Genomic DNA, 19,328 nt, shown 5'->3' on the forward strand with positions numbered 1-19,328 from the left:
CACACGAAACAAAGCCCAACGTAGGGACGAGAACAGAGAATGTCGACAACAGTGCCAGTACTCACTGTCTGCGCATACATGGCTAGGATTTATAACGACCCGCATGACACGAATATCGATAGAAACTGTCTTGCGATTTTTGTTAATTCTGATACTCCATCCATCCACCGAGCAGCCTAGTGCCTGTAATTATTAGTACGCACACTGAAATCCGCCGTGGATTGTGACGCTACATACATTTTCCGCCTTGTTGCAGATCGGGCAGTCGAACGCCCACCAGGTGGTGCTGCGGGACGTGCAGTTGGAGCTGGCGGGGAAGTACCGCTGCGAGGTGTCGGCCGACGCGCCCTCCTTCCACACGCAGGTCGTCGCTAGCCACATGCACGTCGTCTGTAAGTACCGCTGCTCTGACTGCCTGCCTCTATCCATGTTAACTCTAACGCACGGCTTTCCGGGCGGGAAGAAGTGCCTGGTCCCCGAGACGAATCCGCCCCGCGGATCTGCGTCAAGGTCCGGTGAACCGGCCAGTCTGTGGATGGTTTTTAGGCAGTTTTCCATCTGCCTCGGCGAATGCGGGCTGGTTCCCCTAATTCCGCCTCAGTTACACTATGTCGACGATTGCTGCGCAAACAAGTTCTCCACGTACGTGTACACAACCATTACTCTACCACGCAAACATAGGGGTTACACTCGTCCGGTGTGAGACGTTCCCGGGGGGTCCACCGGGGAGCGAACAGCACGATAACCCTGGGTTCGGTTTGTGGCGGCGGAGGGGTGAAGTGGACTGCGGTAGTCGTCGTGGGGTTGTGGACCACAGCGGCTGCGGCGGGTACGGAGCCTTTCCGTCGTTTCTAGGCCCCGGTTAACATACAATACACACAATACAATCTATGTTAACACTATGCCGTCCGGCGACACCATAGTGGTGTCATGCGCGAAATAGCGGTCCACGGCCGGCGACAACACAGTGGTGTCGTGAGCATAGTAGCACGCAGTGGCCGGCGACTGCACTTTAGTACCTTTTGCATTCTGTTTGTGTTTTGTCTAGGTAACAATAAGTTACACACCTCACCAAGTTTTTTGTTTTTAAAAGTACTTGTGCCCTTTCATGATGGCAGACGAAAGAGATTATCCAATTATTTACGATGAATGCGCGGACGTCTAGTCTGACGATTGGGAAGAAGACGTTGAATATACATATAAAAAAAATGAAAGTGAAGCAGAATCGCGGGAAGAAAGTGAAATACGTCCAAGAAGCATTCGGCAAACGCTACGGTTGCCAACTGATTCCGATGAATCAGAAGAACAAGACAGTGCACAGTGGTCAGACTTTGATTTACCGAGGACCAAGAATAAATCAGAAGGATCTCCGGGTCCAAACATATTTCCCAGAGATGCTCGGAGCTTCGAGGATATCGTACAATTATATATTGAGAACAATCTATTCGAATATATTAGCAACGAAACCAATAAGTACTACAGTCAAAATTACAACAGGAGAAAACTGGTTAAAGAAATGCCAAATTTGTCGATGTTACGGGGCCGGAACTTAGAAAATGGTTTGGGCTTGCTATCCTTATGGGAATTGTAAAAAAAAAACACGGGTCTATGATTATTGGTCAACGATTCCGTTGATGGGCACACCGATATTTCGCAAAACGATGTCCCGCAACCCATTCAGACAAATATTATCATTTTTCCATTTTTCCGACAACAACAACAATCTGGATAATGTCGACCGGCTTTTTCAAGCGCAATTCGTAAATGATTATTTTTCTCAGAAGTTTGAAGGAACCTTTAATTCAAGTCAAAACGTCTCTATTGATGGCCGTGGCGTGGAATGTTAAATTTTAAAGTTTACAATCCGTTGAAAATTACGAAATATGGCATACTCATTCGGATGCTGTGTGATTCGAGTACGGGATATTCAAGATATATTCCGGTGCCGGACAGCCTTTAGCAAAAACAGTGATGGAACTATTGACACCTCCTTATGGAAAGTGGCATCACCTCTACGTGGATAATTATTATAACAGTGTAGAACTTGCAGAGAAGTTACTTGAAAAGAAAATTCGTGTTTGTCGAGCGATAATTATTATAACAGTGTAGAACTTGCAGAGAAGTTACTTGAAAACAAAATTCGTGTTTGTGGAGCGATATGGCTAAACTGAGGTTTACCGGAAAAATTAAAGCACGCTATGTCAATGTGTTGAAGCTTGTCGTCGACGAAAGGTGAAGTACTCGCACAGGTATGGAGAGCTTCGTAAACTAAAACGATGCGAAGGATCTCTAGAATACATAATGCCACTTTGACTGACACTCAAAGAAAATGTAGATTAACAGGTTACACAATAAATAAACCTGCAAGTGTATTAGACTATATTAGACTACAACAAATACAAGAAAGCAGTACATAGGGGAGACTAATATTTGAGTTATTACCCTATATACAGAAAAACTATAAAAAAGGTTTGCATATACCTCTTTAATTGCGCATGATTTAATGCGTTCCATGCATGGCAATATTTCAATAAAGACCACCAGAGTCTCCGATTTCACGATTTTTTATTGAAAGTGCGTGATTCGTGGCAAAAGACCATGTACCTGTTTCTGAACAAAACTTTGGGTTGCCACTATATCGCGTACGTCTCATCATGATCCGGTTGGCAGACTTTCCTGTCACATGAAGCAACACCAGCTAATACCTATTTCCGAAACGAATAAACGAAAACGAAGGAACTGCCATGTATGTTCCAAAAACCAAAAAAGGAGAACAAGAAACTTAATGTGCAAGTCTTGTGGAGTTGCGTTATATCTTGGAGACTGCTTTGCTGCATATCATACGAAAGAGTACCAAAGACAATGCAAATAAACAAATATATGAAACAATCAAATTTTGTAATTATATTCGCATTTCTTCGAAACTTTATGAAAGTAGGGGAACAGGGTTGTGAACTAATGAGAACTAACGATGAGATTAGTAAAATTTAACAATTTATAATCTCCCGATTGTATCAAGAACGGCCGGCGACTAGCCAAGTAATCCTAATTAGCGTTGCTGGCGCCTAGCGATTACATTTGTACTAGACTTGCGGACGGCAAAGTGTCAACGTCGACACACTGACTACGGAATCGCTCGGTCGCATCTGTTTCATGGCTCCGCCAAGAGTGGCGGGCAAATTCACGGTTTCACAGCCAGATGCTCTGAGTGGCCGCTGGCTTCACTTCAAAGAAACTCTGCAGGCGACGACCGCACTCCTCTCACGCTATTTCCTTTCTATATCCCTGGAAACCATGCACTATATCTTGCTCAGTACATCCACTTTTCTCCGCACACCTCATCCCTCCGTCCTAACTCAAAATATGTCTGTACCCATTGGAACCTCTGTTAAGGTGTTCATTACCAAACGCCCCATGACCATTCCCAGGGACACATGATTGCTTGACAGTTCATACAGTGAACAAATTTTAAAAATACTCGTGTTAAAACTATTAGAATGAAACTGAATGAAATGTTCAATGGTCCGTTGTAACTTTTTTTTTTTTTTTTCAGGTCACTTTTAAACCTACACAAACGGTTACACAACTCTTAAGTTGCATCTTCTGGCGCAAATATCTGTACAAAATAGTTTTTTTTTTAATTAATGACTCGAAATTTTTTTTAAATTGTCTGAGATATCTGAAAACATTGAATTCCTAAGCTTAAAGATGGAAGAAAATATTGCCTCACAAAAGCGGTCTTACATATAATTAATAAATACAATTTATAAGTTCATACCAATGGAAGTAACTTACAAATGCTATGTCATAGGTTACAGAATGCCGCAGAGTAACAACTGGCGAGTCTATATAAAAATTTCAGCACTTCTCGATTGATAAAAATCGTCGTCAGGTAATAAGAAGATCATTGTAAATGATGAATGTCGTGTGTAAGACGAAAGAATAGAATTACAAATCAGATCTGATCCTTAATTAACAGTAGCGAAATAGTAATTTAGATGAAAAATAGATGGGGACCAACCCCATGTGCGTGAATCAACTGCGAAAAAAGGGACTGAACTGTGTTAAGTCACGAACTGTACACTTTCCGACTAAAATACGCCGTTGTGGGCCTATGTCAAGAAAGCAGATGTACCTCACAGATGTAATTTAGACAATTACTGGGCCCTATAGTCACTGACGAATAAAATAAAGTTAGTGATGAAAACTTAAAATTATAATAACTCTTATTGGGGAGGGGGGGGGGGGGGGAGTGACACGAATGACCGAAAAGAAGAAGCGTTTGCGTATTTCAGTCCCAGGCCCCTTCAAGACAACAAACTCTTCTCTAGAACCTATCCGTCCTTTCAAATATTACCTACTCTATTCAATTACATCCAGCTCACGTTCGTTACATGTTAAACATGTAGCTACGTAATCCTTTGGTTTTTATCTGAACCAGGATTCTGATGACAGCCAAAAACGAAACAAGTAAAAAGGGACTAATAAATGAAGGAATACTAGATTCTAATTTTCTGTCCACTATAATTCCTTCATCTGTGACTAGTTCAGCAAACTGCAGACTATTAAGTTATTACACCGTGATCATCTCTCTCCTGGCTGCCTTTATCACCTACGTGTGCCATAATCACAAAAGAACACTCATAATCAAATTTTCTTGCTCCACTTGACATCCCACTCATCTAACAGCTATACCCCACCCATTACGCCTTCCCACATAGTCACGCTTCTTCCTGAATCTTTCTGGTAGAATAAAACTGTTCTCCGGAACAGTCTCCACTGACTGAACTGCCCAGGCATTATTCACGACCCCTCGCACGGCTTTACTTCCGCCAGTACCTCATGGTGATGAGCTTTGGCAGTTAAGCCGCCGGTATGGCAACTAAATGTGTTCGGTCAGAGGGATGGCAACAGAGAGAAATGTTCATTGATGAATTTGAAGTGGTTTTATGTGACGTCCTAACAGACAAAATGCCGAGAACAATGACGAACAGAGCGGGGAAAAAGTTGGCAGAGCACTTGCCCGCGAAAGCAAAAATACCAACCTCTATTTTCGATCCAGCACACTGTTTTAATATGGCAAGAAGTTTCCGAAAGTCAGAAGTCCACACTATATTAATCTGCCAGGAAGTTTCACATCGGCGCACACACGTTGCGGGGTAAAATTTCATTCTGGAGTCTACATTCTTTTGCACATCGTATCCTCATTAATGCTTTCCACATCCCATTCTCTACCCACGTAACCCGGCGGCTCCATTTCATAATAATGAAATGTACATCACATCTTTATGCCTTTCACATGGGTTATTTAAATACTCATTGTCTTTAATTGTAGCTTTTTGAACAGCGGCTGAAGAATGGCAATTTGACCGCTGCACTGCTACTCCGCTCAGAGGAAAGAGGGCTGGCTGTACGTAACTCTTAAAAAGCTGTCGATTCACAGTACTGCAAGTCTATCACATGACTCGTCAGTTACCAATCATACACTACTGGCCATTAAAATTGCTACACCACGAAGATGACGTGCTACAGACGCGAAATTTAACCCACAGGAAGAAGATGCTGTGATACGCAAATCATTAGCTTTTCAGAGCATTCACACAAGTTTGACGCCGATGGCGACACCTACAACGTCCTGACGTTAGGAAAGTTTCCAACAGATTTCTCATACACAAACAGCAGTTGACCGGCGTTACTTGATGAAGCGTCGTTTGAGATGCCTCGCGTAAGGAGGAGAAATGCGTACCATCACGTTTTCGACTTTGATAAAGGTCGGATTGTAGACTATCGCGATTGCGGTTTATCGTATAGTGACATTGATGCTCGCGTTGGTCGAGATCCAATGATTGTTAGCAGAATATGGAATCGGTGGGTTCAGGAGGGTAATACGGAACGCCGTGCTGGATCCCAACGGCCTCGTATTACTAGCAGTGGAGATGACATGCATCTTATCCGTACGGCCGTAAGGGATCGTGCAGCCACCGTATTACTAGCAGTGGAGATGACATGCATCTTATCCGCATGGCCGTAAGGGATCGTGCAGCCACCTCTCGATCCCTCAGTCAACAGATGGGGACGTTTGCAAGACAACAACCATCTGCACGAACAGTTCGACGACGTCTGCAGCAGCATGGACTATCAGCTCGGAGACCATGGCTGCGGTTACCCTTGACGCTGCATCACAGACAGGAGCACCTGCAATGGTGTACTCAACGTCGAACCTGGGTGCACGAATGGCAAAAGGTAATTTTTTCGGATGATTTCAGGTTCTGTTTACAGCATCATGTTGGTCACATCCGTGTTTGACAACATCGCGGTGAACGCCCATTGGAAGCGTGTATTCGTCATCGCCATACTGGCGTATCACCCGGCGTGATGGTATGGGGTGCCATTAGTATCACGTCTCGGTCACCTCTTGTTCGCATTGATGGCACTTTGGACAGTGGACGTTACATTTCAGATGTATTACGACCCGTGGCTCTACCCTTCATTCGATCCCTGCTAAATCCTACATTTCAGCTTGATAATGCACGACTGCATGTTGCTAGTCCTGTGCGGGCCTTTGTCCATACAGAACATGTTCGTCTGCTGCCCTGACCATCACATTCTCCAGAACTCTCACCAATTGAAAACGTCTGGTCAATGGTGGCCGAGCAACTGGCTCGTCACAATACGCGGGTCACTAGTCTTGATGAATTGTGGTATCGTGTTGAAGCTGCATGGGCAGCTGTACCTGTATACGCCATCCAAGCTCTGTTTGACTCAATGCCCAGGCGTATAAAGGCCGTTATTACGGCCAGAGGTGGTTGTTCTGGGTACTGATTTCGCAGGATCTAAGCACCCAAATTGCGTGAAAATGTAATCACATGTCATTTCTAGTATAATATACCTGTCCAGTGAATACCCGCTTATCATCTGCATTTCTTCTTGGTGTAGTAATTTTAATGACCAGTAGTGTAGAATCGTAGCATGTTGGCGAGCCAGTATCAATACGTCCCACAGACTATAAATCTACCCTAAATATAAATATTGTTAGAATGCGAGTTCCACTGTGTCGCCCTCCCAGACAATAAAATTAACCCTAATGTTAGGATCGCATTCTGGCTCTGGGGTACAGTGAGGCCAACGGCATGGGTCTCGATAGGCCGCCATATCGTCATATTCTTCGCATCTGTCTATGTTAAAGACAAGTTGCACATTAATAACCCCAAAACCATCGTTGAGCTGGAAACAGCTATTCAGGAGGTCATCTACAGCACCGATGCTCCGACATTTCAGCGGGTCATTTCGCTATCGTATGCACCACATCATCGCCAGTGATGGCAGACATAACATATCATAACCTAAATCCGAATGTCTGTAGTGACGTTTACATGTCGAATAAAGTGTGTGCACGCCGTAGTTCGTAACTAATACTTTTTTATTTAGTTGAATAATATCGCAAAGATTATTCCGTGATTGGACACTGCACACCATACAGTTACCCGTTGAGCGTGAAGAGACTTCTCGGTCGAGAAATGCAGATTCTCCGTCCCCCCCCCCCCCCTTCTTATTAACAAACCCTTCCAAATCAAAATGGGCTTCGTCGCTAAACCAGACCATATTCACATCAAAATTCGCATCACGCCACGCAGCTAACCGTGAACGTCCTAACGCCCTAACGCAAACCATTCAGAGGTTATGACGATTTTATTTCACGTAGTTCAATAATTGTCACCCTGTATGTAGGCTGAATGCCCGTTGCTTCTAGGGATGTTTCCGTGGTGGCATAATTTGAACAGGGTGTACACGGTCTCGTGATGTCAGTTCAGAAGGTACTTGGAAGAGAATTTGTGTCTGTAAGATTGGGAAAGGGGACAACTGCCTTGGGTGCCGTGTGCTGCCCGCATGCCCCTTCGTACAGCAACCGCTGAGGCCGAAGGCAGAGGATGACCGTGGCCAGTTAGCAACATTTCGTTTTCAACTCCTGATCACGTAAGTCAGGTTTACATGTGGTACTACCTACAGCACGTGTAGATTACCCAGCGTTCGATGTTTGTGAACCTCTGCGGATCTTTTATTGCATCCAATCCTCCAGAATGAATTACATCTCTACTATTATTCACTGGTCTGATAACGTCAAAAGAAATTCATGACACAGCATACCTGCGTAGCCAAAAATGATGTAATTAAATTATTTTGAAAGCTGCAATTCATCTTTCATGTCGATAAACATTTGACGGCCTGCTTGAGAAGACTGAGAACTGAAATAAATGAGTGAACGAATCGCAAAAGCTAGTTGAGAACGTAAAGTGGGCCACAAGGAATCGTATAAATACCACAGGTACGATAACGACAGACACAGAAATAAACTAAATCTGATATATTTCAATTAAAAGAATTTTTTCTGCCAGTTAAAATTATTTTTAATTCTCTTGCACCGAAAGGGAAACGTGCACGCACTCTTTTCGGAACTCGCCGGGCGGAAAATAAAATTAATTGTATCAGTCCACCACGCTCCGTTTCATCGGAATAATTAATACCAAACAGCCGAAGGTTTCCGAAGAGTCATTTTCCGGTTTGCGCAAGAAATTGTGTTACAGTTTTGTGATTGGCATAACTGTATGTGAAATCAAAAGGCCTTTATTATGTACGCAATTCGTTTCGGTCCATCTGCGCCTGCAGTTGTGCGTTGGGTGACTAATAGGCCCTGTCGTATTGCCCGGGGCACATTTTAAAGGCATGAGAGATAGCGTGATAAAAATTCTGAAGAGAGGGACAGTGTCTGTGAGAGAGTCTTGTTCAGGCATTTAACTGCAGCCTACACTATGAACGCCTGCAATCGATCGTTTTGTCATTTAGAAAGTACACACGTCGAGCAAATTCTCAGTGCAGGGGTCATTGTTTTCCTCGAGTCTTAATCTTTTACCTTTACTGAAGGCGGCAGTTCGGCTTGAAAATAGTCCATCAATTAACTACGTTGCACTATAAATTTTTCAGAAATGTTTTGCATCAAAAAATGGTTCAAATGGCTCGGAGCACTATGGGACTTAACTGCTGTGGTCATCAGTCCCCTAGAACTTAGAACTACTTAAACCTAACTAACCTAAGGACATCACACACATCCATGCCCGAGGCAGGATTCGAACCTGCGACCGTAGCAGTCGCGCGGTTCCAGACTGTAGCGCCTAGAACCACTCAGCCACTCCGGCCGGTTATTTTGCATCGTCCTTATGATATGCCTAGTAAAGAACTTTGAGATAAGACATTACAGCTTCTGTTTACCGTTCAATCTGCCAGTAGTTCGCAAGTATAGCAGAGGACTCGAAACACTGCCGCTACATACGAAACCGTTGGGCATGTCGAGTATTAAATACCAGTACATTCACTAAGGAGTAAGCAGTGAATCATTTTGTATTTATACATAAATTAATATGGATGTATCAGTATTTGTATATGCATAGGTACTCTGAAGGAAAAGAATCGAATGCCGGTGTGGCCGAGTGGTTCTAGGCACTTCAGTTTGTAACTGCGTGACCGCTACGGTCGCAGGTTCGAATCCTGAATCGGGCATGGATGTGTGTGATGTCCTTAGGTTAGTTATGTTTAAGTAATTATAAGTCCTACGGGACTGATGACCACAGATGTTAAGTCCCATAGTGCTCAGGGCCATCTGAACAATCTTTTTGGAAAAGAATCACAACAAGAAGAAGGAGTTGTGCGACCTAATTGAAAGCTGGTAGGCGTCTTTTTGGATCTGAAAAATGATGACCCTTCAAATTTCGCACCTATCGCTAAGACCATTGCTATTTGCGACTTCGGTGGTGTCAAGGGAGTGTTCATTGTAGAACAGATTGGAGGTCTGCTGTGTTTTATGACGAAAGCTGTTTCTGTCTAGGTGCCTGTGATGGCCGTGTGTTGGTCAGAAAGAGGCCAGCTGGGTGCCAGCAACCAAACTGTCTGTGTGCTACACATACTGTATCTACATCTAGATTTATGGTCTGGGGTGTGACTTCTTATCACAGCAGGAGCACTCTCGTGGCTATGTCCACCTTCGTAGCTTCAAATTTGTTCGTCAATCTGATGATGCGACCTGTTGTGCTGCCTTTCATCAACAGCATTCTTGGGGTGTTATCCAACACGATAATGCTCACCCACATACCGCTGTTGTAACGTTGCAACCCAACTGGCTGTACAGTGTGTCGGCACGTTGCCTTGGCCTGCTCGATCACCATATCTGCCTCCAATCGAGCTGGAATGGGATAACATAGGACGACAACTCCAGCATCATCCACAACCGGCATAAACCGTCCCTTTATTGACCGACCAAGTGCAATAGAAATGGAACTCCATCCCAAAACTGATATACCGGACCTATACAATACAATACAAGCACGTTTGCATGCTTGCATTCAACGTTATTAATGTACCAGCATTTCCCATTTGCAGTGGCTGATCTCACATTAACCTGTGGTCTTACATTTGGGTGGACGTAGGCTACATATTTATTTAATATTTATAACATATAAATAAATATTTGATGTATAAAGGGGAAACTTGTTACCAAAAATCTCGAAGATTTCTTGACCAATTTACTTCAAATTTTTACACGAACACATATGTCTATTCTTGAAATAAATTTTTTTAAATAAAAACTTTTAATGCCTAGACCGCAATTTTCCTATCAGAATTAAAGTTCGATAACTAGTTTCGGTTGCTATCTGCAATCATCATCAGATCATTACCAAATGTAGGAAACACACTCAAAGAAAGTTACGTACAATCAAGTAGAATACGAAAGCACTATACGAGAACTGAGCAAAAGTAATGGAGAGCCAATTCTAGAAGTAACATTTGACAAAGCCATTTAACAGTGTAATACAAACTATGTCAATGCTTAACATAACGTTCAAAATATGAAAAGGCGGTGAATAAGCATTGGAAGGCGTCATTAGCTGTCGTCGTGCAACAACATACATTCGTAAGTACCAAAACAGTAACAGTACGTAGTTGAAAACGCGAGTAAGACACGTTGTAGACATGTCGAGAGAATTGCAGAATTCTTTAGTCGTCTTTACTCTGTTCCTTTGCAGTTCGCGTACAACGCAGTCGTGTCTATCTTTGTAAATGCAAGCGCTCCTGCGCGATCTATCACCTTTGGTTACTTTGGTTGGACTGTAGGACTCTTGCACAATTCAGTTCGTTTTGACGTGTCTTGTCAGAATGGTGGACGTGCAGTGTCCTCGTAGTATTCTTCAATTTATACATATTTCATAAAGATGACCTCTTAGGACCATATGGTGTAAGCTTGGGTATGGTTTTTCCCTCTCATATTATGAATGTTGATCACGTAGCCTTATTACGAAATTACTATGAACTGTATGCCTTGTATGTTTACAGCTACGGCACAGCTGACAGTTGTTGCACCTGTTGCATATAGTGTTCTCAAGACAATACCTGTTATACAATTGCAAGTAATGAGCTTTCGATCCAACTTCTACTCATGAAGCTGGACAATTTCCTATATGATCGTCAGTATGCAAAATTACCGTATTTTACTCAAATTGTTATCGCGACTCTGTGTACTTCGATGTTTTTATCATTTGACTCTGACGTATGATCTGTCTTTTATTCTTTAAATACATTTGTTAGCGAAACTCTTCTCTTTGATGTTATCAACTGACTCTCACATATGAGCTATCTTTTACATATGGCACATTGACAGTTAGTTATATAAGGCAGCTTCCCCGGCCTGTACTTCTTCATTCTCCTGTGACTTTTATGGTTTTATAATTAGCCGGACGTAGGCACAAGCTTTTTGGATTTTATTCATGAATTAATGCCAGTTACGTCGGGTCTGCTTGCTGTAAACGGCATGTTACCAGTTCAGGACTTAGTACAGACCTCTTCCTAGCAATTTTAAATTGATGACAGTATTACCTTCATATTTTAAGAACCGTATGGACGTAGAGTTAGCATTTTGAGATTCCTGGTCTACAATTCTTTCGACAGCTCTACAACCTCTCTTGGTATCGGTGACATTTTCAACTGTGTACTGTAATTGTTTTGGAACTTATGAATACATGTTGTTGCTTGACCACAGCTAATGATGCTTTCCCAATCTTATTCGCCGTCTTTTCATATTTTTAACGGTATATTACATGATAAGCATTAGCATAGTTTTTACTACACTGAAAAATAGTTTTGTTAAAGGTTCAGTTTTACTTCTATAACTAGCTCCCCATATTTTCACTTAATTTTCCTACAGTGTTTGACTGTATATAATTTTCTCAGGCTGTGTTTCCTAAACGATTTACAGATCTGAATATGGTTGCTTAATTGTGATAGGAAAATTGCGGTCTACACATTTAAAGTTTTCACTTTTAAAAAAATTATTTAATAAACCACATTAAGACCGCGGACTCCCCCCTGACGATGTCGGGCTTCAGCTTAATATATCTATACTACTGAATAGAGAAAAGTCCAGCCGGCCGCGGTGGCTGAGCGGTTCTAGACGCTTCAGTCCGGAACCGCGAGACGGCTATGGTCGCAGGTTCGAATCCTACCTCGGGCATGGATGTGTGTGATGTCCTTAGGTCAGTTAGGTTTAAGTAGTTCTAAGTTCTAGGGGAGTGATGACGTTAGATGTTAAGTCCCATAGTGCTCAGAGACATTTGAATCATTAGAAAGAAAAGTCGTTGATGAACGTTGTTACCGACAATCTCGAAAATACTTGGCCGATTTACTTCAAATTTTTACGCGATTAATGAAAATTCAGACGGACATTGTGTGTATATGTTTTTAACATTTATAGTGTAATAACGTGTATTTAATATAGAAAGGGAAGAAGGTGTTAGCGAAAATCTCGAAATGTTCTGCAGCGATTTACTTGAAATTTTCACACGATACACTACTAAATATTCACACGGACATAAAGCTATATATTTTATCAGGTACCAATGTACATGTTTTCTATTAAAACTGGCTGTAAAAAGAAAGTTCTGTGCCATGAAAACGTGTAGTTTCGTTTTATTTATCATAGTCAGTTTTATTGTGATAGCAGGGCACGTAAACCATTAGATAAATTGTTTCTCCCATATATACTCGTATTCTTTCTCCTTATGTATAATTTCAAACATTGTAGTGTTTTGTTTACTTCCTCACCGTCGGTTTCACAGAAAGCATGTAAACCGTATTTATGACTTATCGACTCATGATCAGAATACTACTACGGAATCTGCATCGTCTGAAATTTTGTAATCCTGCCCATTCGCTAATTAAAACTATGCGAAACTCAATCATCCTCACAGATCCAGCATTTGGAGAGGACTCTCTCATACCATACATGCCAAGGATCCCTACCGACTTACCTATTCATTTTAAGCGACTTCTATTCCCAGTGCAGATTTGGCTTGTGATAAACAAGACTTAAGGTCAGTGCGACGATAAGAAGACAGTGACAGGCGGCGTAGGAGATGGACAGCGCGATGGGGAAAAATGATGGGCAGAGAGGAGGAGGAGGAGGTGATGCACAAGAAGAAAAGGAGGAGGAGCTGGATAAAGAGAGGAGGGATGAGAAGATGACAACGCGACGAGGGGGCGAGGTGTTTAGAATGTGTATCCCACTGGAATAAGTTTGTGTGCTTTTCATCTGAAGCATGGACTATAGCATAGAAATTTTTACTAGACGTCGCTCTTCCTCTTACGAGGCATATTTCTACTAGTGCACATTGCATTTTTTAGCTATCGTCTTACACCTTTCGCTGTTTCTTCGTTAGAGGTCATCTGAGTCACTTTCAGCCTGTCAATGCTACTTCACAACAGCAAGATCATTCACTCTACGTCTGTACTAAGCCCGAATAGCCTTACGATCCCGCATACTTCAGTAGAAGGTAGTGTGTCACCTAGTAGCAGTTCTGCTATCAGGCCCCTCGCACTCGAGGAACTACAGTGGAAAGTGTGGAAGTCAGTATAGCACTGACGTAAAAACAGCGCCTTGACTTCCAGTATATGCGTCTATCAACAATAAACTCTTACTCGCTGTATTTCTGATTTCTAGTAGTTATCACCGAGAAGATTGCAAGACACAAGGAAGGCAGAAAATCCCTGTCGCAACAGTCTGCACACCGTTGGTTAGGTCCCTAGATTCACTTGCGAAGAACGACATAAAAATCCTCTTCACCACGGTGATCGAGGTGGGGGAGGAAACGTCGTAGAATGGAACCTGGCTCAGTGAAATCTTTCTTCTTCGACGACGGCTATATTTTTCTGGCGCCAGATGGTAGGGGGCCTTGTGGCGTACCAGTGCACGTCTCAGGCGTGCAACTCACTGGTTAACCAAGAATGTCTAGAACTTAAACTCCGTTCAGAGACCCTGACGGGTCCGCCATCCTCTGCCAATGGCACCATTGGATACGGCATAGAGAGGCGTTGGGTCAGGATACCGTTCTGCCGGGCGTTGTCAGTTTTTATGACAAGGAGCTCCTAAATTGGTATTGCGAGGCTGAGTGTACCATGTTCCAGTCCTCACACCATGGAAAGGTTCTGGGGATTACCAGGAATGGAACCCAGTTCCCACGAAAGTATGAATGCCTGTCACCTAAGATAGCATCCAGATACACACTGCAGTGTGGGAACAGGATCTTCCAAACTATTCTTCAAACCAACAGTTGAGGTTTAGGCCATTTATCCGACTTTCAAGAGGAAAATTCACGAACGTACTGCGCCCAGCTCGTGAATACCTTCCTCCCGGAAACAGGAATCAACAGAATGGAAGGGCTTGTTGACATGAACCTTATTGAGCATTCATGGGAATAGTTGGAACTTACAGTTATCGTAAGAACCCCTCCCCCCCCCCCACCTTCATCATATGTTGGATGACAGCAAGATGTATGCCGTTGAAGAATGGGAGCTGCGTGGCCTTGGGCACCTTGCCACGATTCGCGCGGCTCCCCCTGTCGGAGGTTCGAGTCCTCCCCCGAGTATGAGCGTATGAGTTGTCCGCGTAGATTATTTTGCGTTAGATTAAGTAGCGTGTAAGCCTAGGGACCGATGACCTTAGCAGTTTGGTCCCATAGGAATTTACCACCTTCCGCCACCAGAGGAGAGGGATGACGGGTCACTGCCGAAAGGTGGACCCGGCTTGAGCACCAACCTACCGCCGCCGAAGTGGCCGTGCGGTTCTAGGCGCTACAGTCTGGAGCCGAGCGACCGCTGCGGTCGCAGGTTCGAATCCTGCCTCGGGCATGGATGTGTGTGATGTCCTTACGTTAGTTAGGTTTAATTAGTTCTAAGTTCTAGGCGACTGATGACCTCAGAAGTTAAGTCGCATAGTGCTCAGAGCCATTTGAACCATTTGAACCAACCTACCTACCATCTTGAGGACCCCATAGCAAGCAGGATACATGCTAGATACTGTGAATCAGGTACATCAACACGGTACTGAACATTACTGAACTGCAGATATTTTGGCATGAGCATACTTATTCTTTCATAACCATTACTCCTTGAATATAAACCATCGCTGTAGATAGACAGATGGCATCAAAACGTATTCTAAGCTATTTACTTCCTGAAGGAATGTAATGTATACATAACTGGTAGACAAAGAGACCAATGATGATAACATTTCTTGATATTATGTTTAATGTATTTGCTGCGATAATAAATCATTATTGGTGATAATGTAGCCCAAAAAGGCACATTGAGGAAACACTGCGTGTTGTCAAAAGTAAAACACGCAGAAGACATGGTCGGATGACAACGTACACATTGTGGAGACCCCAGACACGTCTTCGCTGGTCGTTGCAGAAGACGCGTCTGGATGCGCCCCTGAGATCGGTGACATATAAACCTGAAAATCGCCCGAAGTACAGCCCAACAAAGAATTTATGACGTGCGCTGCCATTTATTTTCAGAACAGGAACCCTTTGATATCCATGCGAGAACCCTTACAGCACCGCTGAACGTCGACAGTTTCCTGTGCACCGGGCTCACACTTCAGCAAGGTAATGCCCGCTCGCTCACGGTGAAAGTTTCTGCGCTCGCTAACGGTGAGAGTTTCTACTACTCTTCTTCGTGACTCTTAAATCCTACTTTGTCCAGCAAGGTCGCCGCATTTCTCCCCAACGCTTGGAGCATTATGGGCAGGGCCCTCGGGCAAGCTTGGGATTTTGACGATCTAACGCGCCAATCCGACAGAATTTGGTGTGATAGCTCTCACGAGGACATGAAACGATTCTGTCAACCCATGTGAGTTGCTTGCGTAAAGACCAGAGGTGGACCAACGTGTTATTACCTTGCTCGATTTGTGAATCTCTTTCTCCTGAGTAAATCATTCAACAATATAATTTCTTTGAAATTTAATCATTCGTTTGTGTAAACATGTACATCTATCGATTACTGCCCCATTCGTAATTCCTTTAATTCCTGAGTTGTGCTTTTTTTGTCTTAGGGAGTGTGTTAGACACTTAATTTGTGTCATGCACAGAGCGATTTGCGGCAGTGGACCGTCATTCCTGGGGTTGGCTGCACTAACCACTGCCAGAATAGACTGATTTAGGTATTCAACAATTTCAGGAAATCGCTTAAGCAAGTAGCACAGTAGTCGCTCTGAAAATGTTCAAAATGGTTCAAATGGGTCTGAGCACTATGGCACTTAACAGCTGAGGTCATCAGTCCTCTAGAAGTTAGAACTACTTAAACCTAACTAACCTAAGGACATCACACGCATCCATGCCCGAGGCAGCATTCGAACCTGCGACCGTAGCAGTCGCGCGGTTCCCGACTGAAGCGTCTAGAACCGCTCGGCCACCGCGGCCGGCTACTCTGAAAAGGGTACGGTATATTTCGTTCCTCATTTTTCCACCCTATTCGAACTTACGCTCTTTCATTGATAACCTACGGGACTTTAAAATGAATCAGTGGAAGATAGATATATGGGCTATATAAGTGTCAGCGATCATACTTGGACCTTTGCTAAAGAATTCACAATATTATCGGTTTCGCCTTTGTCCCATCATATCTTTTTAATCAAAAATAGTGGAATACTATGTAGCAATAACAGTTCCTAACGGCTGAAAGAGAAGTCTACAGGAAATAAATGTAATATTCTGATACGAGTATCAGCGCTACGTGAAATAAGAAAGATAATGTGCATGACAGTCATAACACAAGATCAGTACCGATAATTATTAATGAAACGTTCAACATTTTTCATCGTTCGTTGTGCATTACCGTTAAACACCACAGTGAGGAAACGTCGATGTATTATTTTGTCAGATCTTCGCTGAAATTCTGTCGTTTTCTCAGTCGCATTTGGAAAGTAATGTAGGAAAAATCGTCTGAAAGTTGTATGAGAGCAGTAGAGTTAGGGGTTTGATTGTGGTGGTGTCGAGTGCCGCAATGGCGGTCGTGTTGGTGATAGTGGAGTGTCTGAATGTGCGGACGAGGATGAAGACGTCGAAGGCGAGAGATGACTACAGGAGTAGTCGGCATGGATGTCGGCAGAGTCTCGCTGTGAATACTCTTTGAGACGTCCCAGGCTCTGAGGAAACAGAAAGCAGAACCGTGTTCAATCGGCGTAAAGTCGCGCTATTTCACAGAAGCCGGTCGCTGGAAGAAATTTACGCGCCCCAGTTGCGCGCCTTTCGGGCCGGCCGTAAATACAGGGACGTTTAGAGGAACTGTACTTGCCAGTCGCGCCGGCGCCCGGGCGAAAGATCACAGGCGTCCCCTGATGTCTGTTTAATGAGCAAAGTCTGCAACTCAAAGGCGGGCGGGCCCGCACCGCTGACTGCCTCCCGGCCGATAAGGGGCCGGGGAAGGGGCGGTGGGGGCGGCGGAGGCGACAGGGGACACGGTTCCGGAGCAATCGGCGCCGCCAGCCGTAATAACGAGGCGGTCGCCAATCAGCGCTCGCCACGCCCCGCCGCGGCCGACGCCACCGACGCCCTCGTAATACCTGCGCTAGGCTCGGACACGCTGCCGACATCTCCATACAGAGACGTTTCTTCTACTGCGTCGAAATGAGTGTGTTTTCCTTTTATAGAACTCCTATTGTATTCTGTACATTCTTTTTTGTCTCGTGAAGACATTCGTTGTCCACGCGTGCAGAAGTGCTTCATTTTTAGTGCTCATGACACTCGTTTTTCTGTATTTCTTCTTTTTTTGAAAAAGGTCATTAATTTTTCGACTTACCAGGATCGTTTGTCTTCCGAGTTGTACGTGGTCCATGACGCTTCGTTCAGAGCATACTAACGAACTGCTAAAGCGCCTAAACAAGACTGTGTTTGCAATGCGAATGATGTCAGAAATAGGAGATTTAAATATAAAGAACTGGCATATTTTGCTTATTTTCACTCCATTATGTCATATAGTATCATATTTTGGGGCAATTCCACAAACAGAGAAAACATTTTTAGGGTACAGAAGCTTACAATAAGAGTAATGAGTAATGTAAATGCAGGAACATCATGTCGAAACCTATTCAAACAATTCGGCATATTAACCATAGCTTCTCAGTATATTTATTCCTCAATGAAGTTTGTTGTAAATAATACATCTCTTTTTTCCAACTAGCTGCTTAGTACACAGTATCAGTACTAGGAATAAGAATAATATACATAAAGGTTTAAAATCACTTACTCTTGCCCAGAAAGGAGTCCAGTATTCAGCAACGCATATTTTCATTAAGTTACCAGCAAACATTAAGTGTTTAGTTTCAGACAAGGCACAATTTAAACATAATTTAAAAGAATTTTTGGTGGCCAACTCCTTCTATTCCATCCATGAGTGCAGTAGACCATTTTAATGAAAATTTATTATACTTTAACTTTTGACAATACTTGGTTGTAACAGCCAAGTAACTTCCTACTGTGTGAATGATGGATGTATAGAAAGCAGATGTAAGTCTTAAGTCTGTAAATAGTAGTAGTTTAATTATAAATCTTGTACATAATCTGACTGTTCTTAATCGAGGATCACTGAAATGAATAATTTACTTTAATTTTTGACAGTACTTGGTTGTAATAGCCAAGAAACTAGCAAATGTCTGAATGGTGGATTTAACGAAAGTAGATGTAAGTATTAAACCTGTAAATATTATAAGTTTAAATTTAATTCATGTACATAATTTTACTGTTTATTGACTGAGGCTCATTAAAATCAATGAAACTTAGGTTTTTCTAATTACATTTTTGTAAAGTGTTTATCTGACATGTTCCACAACCAGGAGGATTCCCTCTTTTGAGGGTCTATGGAATGAATAATTAAACTAATCTAACCTAATCTAATCTCACAAGTGCTCCTGACTACTTAATCTTCCAACTGATGGGTTAAAAGGTACCGTG

General features: G+C 43.0%; 1 protein-coding gene across 1 annotated transcript in view; it reads left to right on the forward strand.

Moving 5' to 3' along the window:
• LOC126417100 (uncharacterized) overlaps positions 1 to 19,328 on the forward strand; it is a 905,013-nt gene that overhangs the window by 337,299 nt on the left and 548,386 nt on the right. The window contains exon 3 of the mRNA XM_050084995.1: positions 257 to 392. Coding sequence (XP_049940952.1) covers positions 257 to 392 — 136 coding nt within the window. The remainder of the gene's footprint in view (positions 1 to 256; positions 393 to 19,328) is intronic.

This window comes from Schistocerca serialis, chromosome 8 (assembly GCF_023864345.2).
Source record: "Schistocerca serialis cubense isolate TAMUIC-IGC-003099 chromosome 8, iqSchSeri2.2, whole genome shotgun sequence".
NCBI lineage: Eukaryota > Metazoa > Arthropoda > Insecta > Orthoptera > Acrididae > Schistocerca > Schistocerca serialis.